At 32.4% G+C, this 17500-nt stretch overlaps 1 protein-coding gene across 1 annotated transcript in view; it reads left to right on the forward strand.

Moving 5' to 3' along the window:
* Positions 1-17500, forward strand: part of LOC306981592 (netrin receptor DCC-like) — a gene marked incomplete at both ends in the record, with an annotated part of 40508 nt that overhangs the window by 16701 nt on the left and 6307 nt on the right. The window contains 5 exon segments of the mRNA XM_079581200.1: positions 1-18; positions 2526-2662; positions 7542-7696; positions 9623-9743; positions 15680-15833. The exon segment at positions 1-18 is cut by the window's left edge and continues 133 nt beyond it. Of these exon segments, the coding sequence (XP_079437326.1) occupies positions 1-18; positions 2526-2662; positions 7542-7696; positions 9623-9743; positions 15680-15833 (585 nt within the window).

The raw sequence follows: 17500 nt of genomic DNA on the forward strand, positions 1-17500 counted from the left end.
CGAGCTCATCGAGACCAGGTCAGCCTCCTCTGCATCATCATCATCTGCTCCTCATGTCCTCCTCTGCATCATCTTCATCTGCTCCTCATGTCCTCCTCTGCATCACCTTCATCTGCTCCTCCTCATCATCTTCATCTGCTCCTCAGTCATGTTCACCATAAGGAGACACTGCAGGTCCTCTTCTAATGCGTTTTCAAAATAAAAGCCTTAAATTTGTGTCTATTAAAAAAAAAAGCCTCAAATTTGTGGTGTTTTCAAAGTAAAAGCCTTGAATGTGTGATTTTTTTTTAAAATAAAAGCCTAAAATTGTAATGTTTTCAAAATAAAAGCTTGAAATTTGCAGCGTTTTCAAAATAAAACCCTAAAATTTGCTGTGTTTTCAAAGTAAAAGCCTTAAATTTGTGGCGTAAAATAAAAAAAAAAGGCTTAATTTACTCATGTTTACCATAAGGAGACACTGCAGGACCTCTTCTAATGCGTTTTCAAAATAAAAGCCTTAAATTTGTGGTGTTTTCATAATAGGAGTCGTTAATTTGTGGTGTTTTCAAAGTAAAAGCCTTGAATGTGTGATTTTTAAAAAAATAAAAGCCTAAAATTGTAATGTTTTCAAAATAAAAGCTTGAAATTTGCAGCGTTTTCAAAATAAAACCCTAAAATTTGCTGTGTTTTCAAAGTAAAAGCCTTAAATTTGTGGCGTAAAATAAAAAAAAAAGGCTTAATTTACTCATGTTTACCATAAGGAGACACTGCAGGACCTCTTCTAATGCGTTTTCAAAATAAAAGCCTTAAATTTGTGGTGTTTTCATAATAGGAGTCGTTAATTTGTGGTGTTTTCAAAGTAAAAGCCTTGAATGTGTGATTTTAAAAAAAATAAAAGCCTAAAATTGTAATGTTTTCAAAATAAAAGCTTGAAATTTGCAGCGTTTTCAAAATAAAACCCTAAAATTTGCTCTATTTTCAAAGTAAAAGCCTTAAATTTGTGGCGTAAAATAAAAAAAAAAGGCTTAATTTACTCACCATAAGGAGACACTGCAGGTCCTCCTCTAATGCGTTTTCAAAATGAAAGCCTAAAATTTGCTGTGTTTTCAAAGTAAGAGCCTTGAATATGCGACAGTTTCAAAATAAAAGCCTTAAATATGTGGCTATTAAAAAAAAAGCCTCAAATTTGCTGTGTTTTCAAAATAAAAGTCGTTAATTTGTGGTGACAAATAAACATGAATAAATATGAGGGGAATTGTATTGTAAGCTGAATAAATCCATCAAGAATTTACCATTTTCCAAATAAAAGCCTTAAATTTGTAGCATTTTAAAAATAACTCTTAAATTTGTGGCATTTTCAAAATAAAAGTCTTACATTTCTGGTGTTAAAAAAAGCCTTAAATAAATTATGTTTTCAAAATAAAAGCTTGAAATTTGATGCGCTTTCAAAGTGAAAGCCGTAAATTTGTGGTGTTTTCAAAATAAAAGTCGTTAATATGTGGTGTTTTCAAAGCAAACGCCTTGAATGGTTGATTTTAAAAAAAAATAAAGCCTTAAATTGGTAATATTTTCAAAGTAAAAGCCTTAAATTTGTGGCGTTTAAAAAAAAAAAAGCCTTAATTTAGTCATGTTCACCATAAGGAGACGCTGCATGACTATGAGGGGAATTGTATTGTAAGCTGAATAAATCCATCAAGAATTTTGCATTTTCCAAATAAAAGCCTTAAATTTCTGGTGTTTTCAAAATAAAAGCTTGAAATTTGTGGCTTAAAAAAAAAAAAGCCTAAAATTTGCTGTGTTTTCAAGGTAAAAGCCTTAAATTTGTAGCATTTTCAAAATAAAAGCCTAAATTTGTAATGTTTTCAAAATAAAAGCTTGAAATTTGCTGCGTTTTCAAAGTAAAAGCCTTAAATTTGTGGTGTTTTCAAAATAAAAGTTGTTAATTTATGGTGTTTTCAAAGGAAAAGCCTTGAATGTGTGATTTTTTCAAAATAAAAGCTTGAAATTTGCTGCGTTTGAAAAAAAGCCTTAATTTTGTAATGTTTTCAAAATAAAAGCTTGAAATTTGCTGTGTTTTCAAAGTAAAAGCCTTAAATTTGTGGTGTTTTCAAAATAAAAGTTGTTAATTTGTGGTGTTTTCAAAGTAAAAGCCTTGAATGTGTGATTTTTTTCAAAATAAAAGCCTAAAATTTGCTGCTTATAAAAAAAAGCCTTAAATTTGTAAAGTTTTCAAGATAAAAGCTTGAAATTTGCTGCATTTTGAAAATGAAAGCCTAAAATTTGTGGCTTTAAAAAAAAAAAAGAAAGCCTATAATTTGCTGTTTTAAAAGTAAAAGCCTTAAATTTGTGGTGTTTTCAAAATAAAAGCCTTACTTGTAACAGCCCTAAAGTCTGCACATGCACCTGTGTATGTTCCTCCCGTCTTTAGCCGCTGCCATCTCCCACACAGGAAATGACCATATTTGGATCACAGCCTTTCCTGCTACACGTGGACACCAAACATGTCAGTCTTAGTGAATGAATAACCTCCGTCTCTGTTTCCGCAGGAATAAAAAGTTTTCTCTTCTGGGCGGGTCGAGCCTCGTCATCCGCAGCGTTACCGACGACGACTCCGGGACCTACAGCTGCTCCGCCTCCAACAAGCACCACAACGTCAGCGCCACGGCAACGCTCACCGTGTTAGGTAAACAACCACCAAAACTCCAGTTTGGCTTTACCCCAATCCAAAAGCTTCTGGGAAAAAGGTGTGAAAATAGCGACAAAACTGAGACGAAAACAATGATGGAAATGTGACAAAAAAGTGACGAAAAATTGAGAAAACATTGATGAAAAAGTGACGAAAAATTGATGAAAAAGTGGCAAAAATGTCACAAGAAATTGACAAAAAATACAAAAATGTGACAAAAGGAAAAAGAATGATGAAAAAATGACAAAAAATTTGATACAAATTTGACAACATTTTTTTTTAAATGTGACAAAAATGTGACAAAATGTGACATTTTTTTTTTAAATGTGATAAAAGATTGACTAAAAAATGAGAAAAATGGGACAAAAAATGCAAAAATGTGACAAAAGAAATGACAAAAATGTGATAAAAATTTGACAAAAAATAAATTAAAAAAATGGACAAAAAAATGATAAAAAAAACGACAAAAAAATGACCAAAAATGTACAAAAAAATGACAAAAATTGGATGAAAAATTGACAAAAAAATTATAAAAATTTGACAAAAAACATCACCTAAACATCGCCTAAACATCACAAAAAGTGAAGAAAAATTGATGAAAAAGTGACAAAAAATACAAAAATGTGACAATTAAAAGGAAAAAAAAATGACGAAAAAATGACCTTAAAGGGACAAAAAAAATTACAAAAATGTGACAAAAATGACAAAAAAAAATGAAAAAATTGGATGAAAAAATTGGATGAAAATGTGATAAAAATTTGACAAAACACATCACCCAAACATCGCCTAAACATCGCCTAAACATCACCTAAACATCGCTCCAGTTTGGCTTTACCCCAATCCAAAAGCTTCTGGAAGAAAGGTGTGAAAATAGCGACAAAACTGAGACGGAAACAAGGATGGAAATGTGACAAAAAAGTGAGAAAACATAAAAAAAAAACATTGATGAAAAAGTGACGAAAAATTGATGAAAAAGTGGCAAAAAGGTCACAAGAAATTGACAAAAAATACAAAAATGTGAAAAAAATGTGATTAAAAAAATAATAATTTGACAAAAAAAAATGCAAAAATGTGACAAAAGGAAAAAGAATGATGAAAAAATGACAAAAAATGTGATACAAATTTGACATTTTTTTTTAAATGTGACAAAAATGTGACAAAATGTGACATTTTTTTTTTAAATGTGATAAAAGATTGACTAAAAAATGAGAAAAATGGGACAAAAAAATGCAAAAATTTGATAAAATTTGACAAAAAAATAAAAAAAATTGACAAAAAAATGACAAAAATGTGATAAAAAGTAAAAAAAAAAAATCACCTAAACAACAAAAATGTGACAAAAATTTGATAAAATTTGACCAAAAAAAATCAAAAATGTGACAATTACAAGGAAAAAGAATGACGAAAAATTGACAAAAAATTGATAAAAAGAAATGACAAAAATGTGACAAATTTGAACAAATTACAAAAATGTGATACAAAAATGACAATAAAACTAAAAAAAATTACAAAAAAATTACAAAAATTGGATGAAAAATTGACAAAAAATTACCAAAAAATGTGATAAAAATTTGACCAAAAAAATCGCCTAAACATCGCTTAATCATCGCCTAAACAACAAGAAATTGACCAAAAATGTGACAAAAATTTGATAAAATTTGACAAAAAAAATGCAAAAATGTGACAATTAAAAGGAAAAAGATTGACGAAAAAATGACAAAAAATTGACAAAAAATTAAAAGAAATGTGATAAAAAGAAATGACAGAAATGTGACAAATGTGAAAAAATGACAAAAATTCGATACAAAAATTACAAAAAAATTACAAAAATTGGATGAAAAATTGACGAAAAAATGACTAAAAAATTGCTAAAAAATTGACAAAAAACATCACCTAAACATCGCCTAAACAACAAGAAATTGACAAAAAATACAAAAATGTGACAATTAAAAGGAAAAAGATTGACGAAAAAATGACAAAAAATTGACAATTTTTTTTTTAAATGTGATAAAAAGAAATGACAGAAATGTGACAAATGTGAAAAAAAATGACAAAAAAAATTACAAAAAAATTACAAAAATTGGATGAAAAATTGACGAAAAAATGACAAAAAATTTGCTAAAAAATTGACAAAAAACATCGCCTAAACATCATCTAATCATCGACTAAACATCATCTAATCATCATCTAAACATCATCTAATCATCATCTAAACATCATCTAAACATCATCTAATCATCGACTAAACATCATCTAAACATCATCTAAACATCATCTAAACATCATCTAATCATCATCTAAACATCATCTAAACATCACCTAAACATCATCTAAACATCATCTAATCATCATCTAAACATCATCTAAACATCATCTAATCATCGACTAAACATCATCTAAACATCATCTAATCATCATCTAAACATCATCTAAACATCACCTAAACATCATCTAAACATCATCTAAACATCACCTAAACATCATCTAAACATCATCTAATCATCATCTAAACATCATCTAAACATCATCTAATCATCGACTAAACATCATCTAAACATCATCTAAACATCATCTAAACATCATCTAATCATCATCTAAACATCATCTAAACATCACCTAAACATCACCTAAACATCACCTAAACATCACCTAAACATCACCCAAACATCACCCAAACATCACCCAAACATCACCCAAACATCCCCATAACCTCCTCTGTTTCTGCTCCGGCTCCTGTTGTTTTTTCCCGTCTTTATTGAAACATGTTTATTCAACCTTTCCGTGTGAACGCTCTGGAAAGTAAACATCTCTGAGCAGTGACTGAGCTGCTCACAAACCCCGGCCTGGATTTCCCTCCACTGGACCCGGAGCGGAGGTTTGGAGGGTCGGACAGAACAATATGATTTAAACGACCTTCAGCCTGAACGCGGATTAAACTGGTCTTATTCAAATCCTCTTTTCCGCACAAAGCCCCCGCCCCCCCCATGTGCGTCAGATGCCCTCCCCCCCCCCCCCTCGCACTCATAATAAATCATCCTGATGACTCTGCCTTTGACTTTTGAGTCTCACTCCATTCCTCTTTATGTTCCTGTGGCTTTTATCCGTCTGAAGCCTCTGACCGAGCGCACAGTGATCCATCCTGAAGTAAACCATAATAAATAAATAGTCATTAACCCCCCCTGCCCCCCCTCTTTCTACATTATTTCTAAATTCTTTCTTTCTTTCTAAATTCTTTCTTTCTTTCTAAATTATTTCTTTCTTTCTTTCTTTTGAAAACGTCACAAATTTAGAAATTTCATTTTGAAAACGCCACAGATTTTAGGCTTTTATTTTGAAAACAACACAAATTTCCAGCTTTTGTTTTGAAAACACCACAAATTTCCAGCTTTTGTTTTGAAAACAAAAGCTTTCTTTCTAAATTCTTTCCAAATTCTTTCTAAATTCTTTCTTTCTTTCTAAATTCTTTCTTTCTTTCTAAATTCTTTCTTTCTTTCTAAATTCTTTCTTTCTTTCCAAATTCTTTCTTTCTTTATTTATTTCTTTCTTTCTTTCCAAATTCTTTCTTTCTTTCTAAATTCTTTCTTTCTTTCTTTCTTTCTAAATTCTTTCTTTCCAAATTCTTTCTTTCTTTCCAAATTCTTTCTTTCTTTCTTTCTAAATTCTTTCTTTCTTTCTTTCTTTCTAAATTCTTTCTTTCCAAATTCTTTCTTTCTTTCCAATTTCTTTCTTTCTTTCCAAATTCTTTCTTTCTTTCTTTCTTTCTTTCTTTCTTTCTTTTGAAAACGTCACAAATTTAAGAATATAATTTTGAAGACGCCACAACTTTTAGGCTTTTATTTTGAAAACAAAAGCTTTCTTTCCAAATTCTTTCTTTCTTTCTTTCTTTTGAAAACGTCACAAATTTAAGAATTTCATTTTGAAAACGACACAAATTTTAGGTTTTTATTTTGAAAACACCACAAATTTCCAGCTTTTGTTTTGAAAACAAAAGCTTTCTTTCTTTCTTTTTTACTAAATTCTTTCTTTCTTTCTTTCCAAATTCTTTCTTTCTTTCTTTCTTTTGAAAACGTCACAAATTTAGGAATTTCATTTTGAAAACGCCAGATTTCCAGCTTTTATTTTGAAAACGCTACAAATTTCCAGCTGTTTTGAAAACAAAAGCTTTCTTTCTAAATTCTTTCTTTCTTTCTAAATTCTTTCTTTCTAAATTCTTTCTTTCTTTCTTTCTTTCTTTCTTTCTTTCTTTCTAAATTCTTTCTTTCTTTCTTTCTTTCTTTCTAAATTCTTTCTTTCTTTCTAAATTATTTCTAAATTCTTTCTTTCTTTCTTTCTAAATTCTTTCTTTCTTTCTAAATTATTTCTAAATTCTTTCTTTCTTTCTTTCTAAATTCTTTCTTTCTCTCTAAATTATTTATAAATTCTTTCTTTCTTTCTAAATTCTTTCTTTCTTTCTTTCTAAATTCTTTTTTTCTAAATTCTTTCTTTCTAAATTATTTCTAAATTCTTTCTTTCTTTCTTTCTTTCTAAATTCTTTCTTTCTTTCTAAATTATTTCTTTCTTTCTTTCTAAATTCTTTCTTTCTTTCTTTCTTTCTTTCTAAATTCTTTCTTTCTTTCTAAATTATTTCTTTCTTTCTAAATTATTTCTTTCTTTCTTTGTAAATTCTTTCTTTCTAATTTCTTTCTTTCTTTCTTTGTTTCTTTCTTTCTAAATTCTTTCTTTCTTTCTTTCTTTCTTTCTAATTTCTTTCTTTTTTTAAAAATTCTTTCTTTTTTTCTAAATTCTTTCTTTCTTTCCTCCCCCCCGTCCATCCTGAAGTAAACCATAATAAATAAACAGTCATTAACCCCGCCCCCTCTGCCCCCCCCCCCCCCAGTGCCGCCGCAGTTCCTGAGCTTCCCGTCCAGCGTGGCGGCTCTGGAGTCGACCGACGTGGAGCTGGAGTGCGCCGTGGCCGGGACGCCGCCCCCTGCTGTCCGCTGGGTGAAGAACGGCGAGGACGTCATCCCCTCGGACTACTTCCAGATCGTGGTAAGAGGAGATCCTCACGAGTCGGTGGAGTGAGATCTGCTTTTCCTGGTTCTAGTTTTCTTATTCAGCCTCACAGGAAGATCGTTTACTTGAATCAAATTTAATGATCTTGTTTTTTGCAGTGAATCCTTGGTTTTGTCCTTATCTTAGTAGTCAAATTTTCCATTAATAAAGAAAAAACCCAAAAGTATTTTATTTCAGGACACTTTTAGTCTATTTTACACTCCTGTCTTTTGCCTACTTTGTCAGAAATAATAAACTCCACTCTCTACTTTTGGATGCTTTAGGCGACATATCAGTCCAAATTTGTTTCTCTTTTTTTCCACATGTTTTGTGGCGTTTTCAAAATAAAAGCCTTAAATTTGTGGCTTTTTCACAATAAAAGCCTGAAATTTGTGAAGCTTTCAAAATAAAAGCCTAAAATTTGTGATGTTTTCAAAATAAAAGCTGGACATTTTTGGCGTTTTCAAAATAAAAGCCTTAAATTTGTGATGTTTTCAAAATAAAATCCTTAAATTTGTGAAGTTTTCAAAATAAAAGCCTAAAATTCTTGGCGTTTTCAAAATAAAAGCTGGAAATTTTGGGGATTTTCAAAATAAAAGCTTGAAATTTGTGATGTTTTCAAAATAAAAGACTAAAATTTGTGATGTTTTCATTATGAAATTCTTCAATTTTTGGCATTTTCAAAATAAAAGCCTCAAATTTGTGACTTTTTCAAAATGAAACTCTTGAATTTGTGGCGTTTTCAAAACAAAAGTCTTACATTTGTGGCATTTTCAAAATAAAAAACTGGAAATTTTGGGGATTTTCAAAATAAAAGCCTTAAATTTGTGGTGTTTTCAAAATAAAAGACTAAAATTTGTGGCGTTTTCAAAATGAAAGCCTTAAATATGTGATGTTTTTATTATGAAATTCTTCAATTTGTGGCATTTTCAAAATAAAAGCCTAAAATTTGTAGCGTTTTCAAAATAAAAGCCTTAAATTTGTAGCGTTTTCAAAATAAAAGCCTTAAATTTGTAGCGTTTTCAAAATAAAAGCTTTAAATTTGTGTTGTTTTCAAAGTAAAAGCCTAAAATTTGTGGCATTTTCAATATAAAAGCCTAAAATTCTTGATGTTTTCAAAATAAAAGCATTAAATTTGTGGCGTTTTCAAAATTAAAGCATAAAATTTGTTGCGTTTTCAAAATAAAAGTTTAAAATTCGTGGCGTTTTCAAAATAAAAGCCTTAAATTTGTGGAATTTTCAAAATAAAAGCCTAAAATTTTGGGCGTTTTCAAAATAAAAGCCTTAAATTTGTGATGTTTTCAAAATAAAAGCTGGAAATTGTTGCCGTTTTCTAAGTAAAAGCCTAAAATTTGTGATGTTTTCAAAATAAAAGCCTAAAATTTGTGACGTTTACAAAATAAAAGCCTAAAATTTGTGATGTTTTCAAAATGAAATTCTTAAATTTGTGACGTTTTCAAAAGAAAATTGCAGAAATAAAACAAATTGTCTTGAAATAATTAAAAAAATATCTCTTTTTTTCTTATGCCTTTCTTACAGATTCATTTTCTATTTTACGTATTTTTTTTATTTTTTTATTTGTTTAATTTTTTTTCCTAGAAAGAAGTCTTTTTTTCAACTTCTTTTTGTTCAATGTATTTCTAATACTATACTGTCTAACATCAAATTTTGTCTACATTTTTTTTTTTTTCAATTTTTTTCCTCCTAATTTTTTTCCACTTCGTCCCACATGATGTTTCCTAATTGTGCCACATTCACAGAGAGAGAAGACTGTGGACTTTGTGTCAGTTTCGGTGTCACGTGGGCGGGTCCTTTCACCATGAGCCGAGTCCCGTTACCGTAGTCACCGCCACAGGACTCCGCCCACATGAGCCGAGTCCCGTTACCGTGGTTACTGAAGCTGATGCTCCTCTGTGTGTCCAGGACGGCGGGACGCTGCAGGTCCTGGGTCTGGTGAAGTCGGACGAGGGTTTTTACCAGTGCGTGGCGGAGAGCGCGGCGGGCGGCGCTCAGGCCACGGCGCAGCTGCTGGTGCGAGAGCCAGGTAAGCCCCGCCCCCCCGGTGTGGACGCGGAAAACCGAGGACTTTAAACCTCTTAACTCCCGCCTGAACCGAGAGCAGCTTTTTCCTCAAGTCAGCAGTTCTTTTTTTCAGCATTTTTTTGTTGGGTATTCAACTCATTTTTTTCACTTTTTCGTCATTTTTTTGCCATTTTTTGTCAATTTTTTATAATTTTTATGTCAATTTTTTGTCATTTGTCATATTTTGTCACATTTTTATCGTCATTTTTTTTAGTCACATTTTTGTCACATTTTTTGTCATTTTTTTGTCATTTTTTGTTACATTTTTGTCCTTTTTTTGTCCTTTTTTGGTCTTTTTTTTTTCTTCTTTTTTTCTTCTTTTTTTCTGTTTTTCTTAATTTTTTTATCAAATTTTTTGTCATTTTTTGTCAAGTTTTTGTCATTTTTTCTTAATTTTTTCTTAATTTTTTCATTAATTTTTTTTCATTTTTTTGTCAATTTTTTTATAAAGATTTTGTAATTTTTTGTAATTTTTTGTCACATTTTTGTCACATTTTTTTCATTTTTTTTTCATTTTTTTTCATTTTTTCTTAATCTTTTAATTACATTTTTGTCAGTTTCTTGTGACATTTTTGGCCCTTTTTGGTTAATGTTTTCTCACTTTTTTGTCACATTTCCATCCTTGTTTTCGTCTCAGTTTTGTCGCTATTTTCTCACCTTTTTTCCAGAAGCTTTTGGATTGAGGTAAAGCCAAACTGGAGAAAATGTGCTCGGTTCAGGTGGGAGTTAAGGGGTTAACGAAATCTAAAAGCTTCTGGAAGCAAGTGTCAAAATAGAGACAAAAACGAGGATAAAAAAGCGACAAAAAAGATGTTTCATAGGCCTGAGCTTCCGAATGAGGCGTTACTGGCCTGTAGGCTGTGAGTTTTGTAAACTCCGACATGTCGTTTCACTTCGCGGGACAGGAACCACTTGAGGACTGAGGAGTTTTAGGGTTTTTTTACTTTCCAAATGTCCACACGAGCAGAAACTCTGAGGACGTCAGTGATGTTTCCTCAGGTCGTTCTGATCCTCAGTGTGAGAGACTCCGTGACTCCTGCTGCTTCATGAGCGTCTCTCACCGGCATCTGTCCAGGTCTCCCTGTGGACCCTCCTCACCCTCAAATCTGCAGTAATAGCAAAATAAAAGTCTGTAATTTGTGGTGTTTTCAAAGCAAAAGCCTTAAATTTGTGATGTTTTCAAAATAAAAGCCTTAAATTGTGGCGTTTTCAAAATAAAAGCCTTAAATTTGTGGCGTTTTCAAAATAAAAGCCTTAAATTTGTGATGTTTTCAAAATAAAAGCCTGAAATTCGTGATGTTTTTAAAATAAAAGCCTTAAATTTGTGACGTTTTCAAAATAAAAGCCTTAAATTTATGATGTTTTCAAAATAAAAACCTGAAATTTGTGGCGTTTTCAAAATAAAAGCCTGAAATTTGTGGCGTTTTCAAAATAAAAGCCTGAAATTTGTGGCGTTTTCAAAATAAAAGTCTTAAATTTGTGGCGTTTTCAAAATGAAAGCCTTGAATTTGTGGCATTATCAAAATAAAAGTCTTCAATTTGTGATATTTTCAAAATAAAAGCCTTAAATTTCTGGCTTTTCAAAATAAAAGCCTTAAATGTGTGATGTTTTCAAAATAAAAGCCTTAAATTTGTGATGTTTTCAAAATTAAAGTCTCACACTGACTCCTGCTGACTCCTCATGAGCGTCCCTCACGTAAGTCTGTCGGGGTCTCCAAGCGAAAAATGAGTGTCAAAAATATAGTGTACAATAATTTAGTGTAAAAATGTCAAAAATTAAATGTAAAAAATGATTGTGTTTAATGTCAATAAACCGATATTTCTTCATAATGAATTGTTATAAATGTTATTTAAAAATTCATAATAAATATGGTTTTAAAATTAGAAAATAGTTCAGTGTCAAAGAACTGTAGAAGAAATTGAGCGGGGAAAAAATTGTGAAAAATGATTGTGTTTAATGTCAATACACACATTTTTATAAAGGTTGTAAAAATTATAATCGTATAATCATCATAAATATGGTTTTAGAATGACAAAATAATTGAGTGTCAAAAAAGAAATTGAGCGGGAAAAATCCGAGTATCCGAATAATATAGTGTAAAAAAATGTGTGTCAAAAATTAAATGTCATCATCAAATTAAATGTCAAAACAATTAGGTGTTTTACTGTCATAAAAGTGTCTAAAATCGAGTGTCAAAATGGATTAACCTCTTAACCCCCACCTGAACCGAGCACATTTTCTCCAGTTTGGCTTTACCCAAATCTAAAAGCTTCATGAAAAGGCTAGCGGCAAAAATGAGACGAAAACGAGGATGAAAATGTGAAAAAAGTGATGAAAATATAACAAAAAAATTACAGAAATGTGATTAAAAAAATGACAAAAAAGTGATAAAAAAAAATACAAAAATGTGATAAAAAAAAATACAAAAATGTGATTTAAAAATACAAAAATGTGATAAAAATAATATTAAAAAGTGATTAAAAAAATGACAAAAAAGTGATAAAAAAATTACAAAAAAGTGATAAAAAAAATTACAAAAAAGTGATAAAAAAATTACAAAAAAGTGATTAAAAAAAATGACAAAAATGTGATTAAAAAATACAAAAAAGTGATAAAAAATGACAAAAATGTGATTAAAAAATGACAAAAATGTGATTTTTTTTTTCTGATAAAAAAAATACAAAAATGTGATAAAAAAATTACAAAAAAGTGATAAAAAAAATTACAAAAAAGTGATAAAAAAATTACAAAAAAGTGATTAAAAAAAATGACAAAAATGTGATTAAAAAATACAAAAAAGTGATAAAAAATGACAAAAATGTGATTAAAAAATGACAAAAATGTGATTTTTTTTTTCTGATAAAAAAAATACAAAAATGTGATAAAAAAATTACAAAAAAGTGATAAAAAAAATTACAAAAAAGTGATAAAAAAATTACAAAAAAGTGATTAAAAAAAATGACAAAAATGTGATTAAAAAATACAAAAAAGTGATAAAAAATGACAAAAATGTGATTAAAAAATGACAAAAATGTGATTTTTTTTTTCTGATAAAAAAAATACAAAAATGTGATAAAAAAAAATTACAAAAAAGTGATAAAAAATTGTAGAAAAAACAAAAAAAATTGACAAAAATGTGATGAAAAAGTGCTTGAAAAAGTGACTGTTTAAATGTCTTTTCTAGCTTTAAAGTGAGGTGTTTCTCTGACCTATAGAGTGTAACCTCCAGTCAAGAAGTTTTTACATTTGGGTAAAGTCGACCTGGAGAAAATGCACTCGGTTCAGGCGGGGGGTAACGGGTTTAAATGTCCAAATCTCTCCGAGTAACATGTGAGCGGCTTCAAATCGATATCTCTACATTTCATTTCCCCTCCTGCAGCAGAATATAAATAACTGAACTGATGACTTTTAGCGCCCTGAGTCTGGTGTCTGTCGCCATGGAGACGGAAGCCGCGCAGCATGTCCGCACACCGACGCGCGGGGAAATAAAAAAGGGGGATTTCGGTGAAAGTCCTTTCGGTTCAGGCCGGTCTTTGTTTGTTGCTGCTGGAGCGGGAAACACTTTGCTCTGAACTCAATTTCAGGCCTCATTTCAACCAGCTGCCTCCACGTGCACGCCCGCCGCACGTGCACACACACACACACACACACACACACACACACACACACACACGGAGCTGTATCTGGAATAATGTGTGTACAGTATTCATGATTAAAAAAAGAAAACAAAATTACATGGGTTTTATTAAATTGTGGCTTCTTCCACTCCTCCAGGGCGTGGTCTGTTTAACCCCTTAACTCCCGCCTGAACCGAGCACATTTTCTCCAGTTGTGGCTTTACCCCAATCCAAAAGCTTCTGGAAAAAAGATGAGAAAATAGTAACGAAAAATTGATGAAAAAGTGGCAAAAATGTCGTGAAAATGTCACAAGAAATTGATAAAAAAATTGATGAAAAAATGACAAAAATGTAACAAAAAAATGACAAAAATGTGACAAAAATATGACAAAAATGTGACAAAAAAATGACACAAAATTAATTAAAAAATGAAGAAAAAATTAACGAAAAAATGACAAAAATATGACAAAAATGTGACAAAAAATGACAAAAAAAAGACACAAAATGGATCATAAAATGAAGAAAAAATTGACAAAAAATGACAAAAATGTGACAAAAAAATTACAAAAATCTGACAAAAAATTACACAAAATTAATTAAAAAATGAAGAAAAAATTAACGAAAAAATGAAAAAAATGTGACAAAAAATTGACAAAAAAGTGACGAAAAATTAGTTCAAACCCAATAAAAGAATTCATGGAAAAAAAATCTGATGACGTGAGGGAAACGATCCTCTCGGTTCAGGCGGGAGTTAAGGGGTTGATATTCACACGGGGTCACGAGTACTCACGGCTCTTTTCCACCCGGTTCCAGTTTTAGAACCGGTTCAGTCGTTTTTTTTACTGAAAAAAAACTGCTCTCGGTTCGATTCGGAGCCAGTTTCGGCTGGAAAAAGAAACGAAAGCAGCTAATGCTAACGGATAATGCTAACAGCTATAGGAAAAATACATTGAACAGGCTAGTGCTAACGGATAGTGCTAACAGCTATAGGAAAAATACATTGAACAGGCTAGTAATAGCGGATAATGCTAACAGCTATAGGAAAAATACATTGAACAGGCTAATGCTAACGGATAATGCTAACAGCTATAGGAAAAATACATTGAACAGGCTAGTGCTAACGGATAGTGCTAACAGCTATAGGAAAAATACATTGAACAGGCTAGTAATAGCGGATAATGCTAACAGCTATAGGAAAACTACGTTAAACAGGCTAATGCTAACGGATAATGCTAACAGCTATAGGAAAAATATGTTGAACAGGCTCATGCTAACGGATAATGCTAACAGCTATAGGAAAACTACGTTAAACAGGCTAATGCTAACGGATAATGCTAACAGCTATAGGAAAAAACACAATGAATAAGCTAATGCTCATAGTTAATGCTAACCCTTTGGTAAAAAACACATTGATCAGGCTAATGCTAGCGGATAATGACTATAGGGAAACACATTGAATGGGCTGCTAATGGTTTGTGCTAACGGCTAAAGGAAAACACATTGAAATGGCTAATGCTATATGAAAGAACACAATGCATGAGTTGATGCTAACGGTGAATGCTATAGGAAAAAACAAACTGAACAGGCTATTGCTAATGGCTAAAGGAAAAAAAAACAATGAATGAGCTAATGCTAAGGGCTAATGCTAAAGGAAAAAACACATTGACCAGGCTAATGCTAACGGTTAATGCTTATGGCTATGGGAAAACACATTGAACGGGCTAATGCTAACGGCTAAAGGAAAAAAAAACAATGAATGAGCTAATGCTAAGGGCTAATGCTAAAGGAAAAAACACATTGACCAGGCTAATGCTAACGGTTAATGCTTATGGCTATAGGAAAACACATTGAACGGGCTAATGCTAATGGCTATAGGAAAAAACACAATGAAGGAGCTAATGCTAAAGGAAAAAACACATTGATCAGGCTAATGCTAACGGCTATAGGAAAACACATTGACCAGGCTAGTGTAAAAGCTCTAAACATACTCACAAACAAAAGCCTCGCCAAAATAAAAGTGTGTTTGTCTTTTATTGTGAAGCTTTCTCTTCACTTCCTCTGCTCTTCTTCTTCTTCTCTTCTTCCTGTTTCCTGTTGTTTTGGTTCCTTCCTCCTCTCCTTTTTTTACTTTGACACTTCCTGCTTTGCTTCCCGCTTCACGCCCCGCCTCCCCCCCCCACCCCCCTTCAGAGTCCCCGCCCCTCGCCCCCTCTAACCCCGCCCCTCAGACTCCTCCCACTCCCGTGACTGACTCCTCCTCCTCCTCTGGCCCCCCCACAGCGGCCCCCAACGCCGGCGTCCCGTCGTCGCCCGCGGACCTGCGGGCGCTGCGCGTCGCCTCGCGCTTCGTCACGCTGAGCTGGAGCGCCCCCCTCAGGCCGCAGGGCGCGCTGCACACCTACGGGGTTTACTACTCCCAGGACGGGACCAACAGGTGAGGCTTTAGTGTTTATCAAAGGGGCGGAGCCAACAGGTGAGGCTTTAGTGTTTATCAAAGGGGCGGAGCCAACAGGTGAGACTTTAGTGTTTACTCTATCAAAGGGGCGGGACCAACAGGTGAGGCTTTAGTGTTTATCAAAGGGGCGGAGCCAACAGGTGAGGCTTTAGTGTTTATCAAAGGGGCGGAGCCAACAGGTGAGACTTTAGTGTTTACTCTATCAAAGGGGCGGGACCAACAGGTGAGACTTTATGGATGGATTATGAAAGGGGCGGAGCCAACAGCTGAGACTTTAGTGTTTACTTCATCAAAGGGGCGGAGCCAACAGGTGAGACTTTATGGATGGATTATGAAAGGGGCGGAGCCAACAGCTGAGACTTTAGTGTTTACTTTATCAAAGGGGCGGGACTAACAGGTGAGACTTTAGTGTTTACTTTATCAAAGGGGCGGAGCCAACAGGTGAGACTTTAGTGTTTACTTTATCAAAGGGGCGGGACTAACAGGTGAGGCTTTAGGGTTTACTTTATCAAAGGGGCGGAGCCAACAGGTGAGACTTTAGGGTTTACTTTATCAGCACACTTTCTCCAGTTCCGCCCAAATCTAAAAGTTTTTGGACTGGAGCTCATAGTCTATAAGCCAGAGAAAAGCCTCATTTGAAAGCTAAGCTATTTTTTGATGCCGATAGTAGAATATGTGTCGTCTAGAACCAGAAAACAGACAGTGACATGTGGAAGATCTGTACATTTACTTTTGGCGAACAGTGATGCTAAGAGGAGGTGTTTATCAGTCAAAGGCTCCAAATCTATTAACCTCTTAACTCCCGCTTGAACCGAGAGTATTTTCTCCAGTTCAGCTTTACCCAAATCCTGTAGGCCAGTGTGACGCCTCATTTGAAAGACCTACAAAACTCATGTAAATGGATCTTTTTCCTCACGTCATCAGATTTTTTTCCATCTTTTTTGGGGGGGTTTTCAACTCATATTGTAACTTTTTCTCACTTTTTCGTCACAATTTGTTTTGGCATTTTTTGGGTCATTTTTGTTATTTTTTAATCCATTTTTTAATCAATTTTTGTCATTTTTTAATCCATTTTTTGTCATTTTTTGTTATTTTTTATAATTTTTTTGTCACATTTTTTTCTCAATTTTTTGTCATTTTTTGTCACATTTTTTAATCAATTTGTTGTAATTTTTAATCAATTTTTTGTCATTTTTTAATCAATTTTTTGTCATTTTTAATCAATTTTTTTGTCATTTTTTGTCATTTTTTAATCGATTTTTTGTCATTTTTTAATCATTTTTTTGTCATTTTTTGTTATTTATTATAAATTTTTTGTCATTTTTTTCTCAATTTTTTGTCATTTTTTGTCATTTTTTTGTCATTTTTTTCTCATTTTTTGTCTCATTTTTGTCTCATTTTTTGTCACATTTTTTGTCACATTTTTTGTCCATTTTTTGGTCCATTTTTTGTCTCTTTTTGTCACGTTTTTGTACATTTTTCGTCACTTCTTCGTCACATTTCCATCATTGTTTTCGTCTCAGTTCTGTCTATATTTCCACCCCTTTCTCCCAGAAGCTTTTGGATTGGGGTAAAGCCAAACTGTAGTAAACGTGCTCGGTTCCGGCGGGAGTTCCTCAGTCCTGGTCTGAAGTGCTTTGGCTCCT

This window comes from Gobius niger (genome assembly GCF_951799975.1).
Source record: "Gobius niger genome assembly, chromosome: 22".
NCBI lineage: Eukaryota > Metazoa > Chordata > Actinopteri > Gobiiformes > Gobiidae > Gobius > Gobius niger.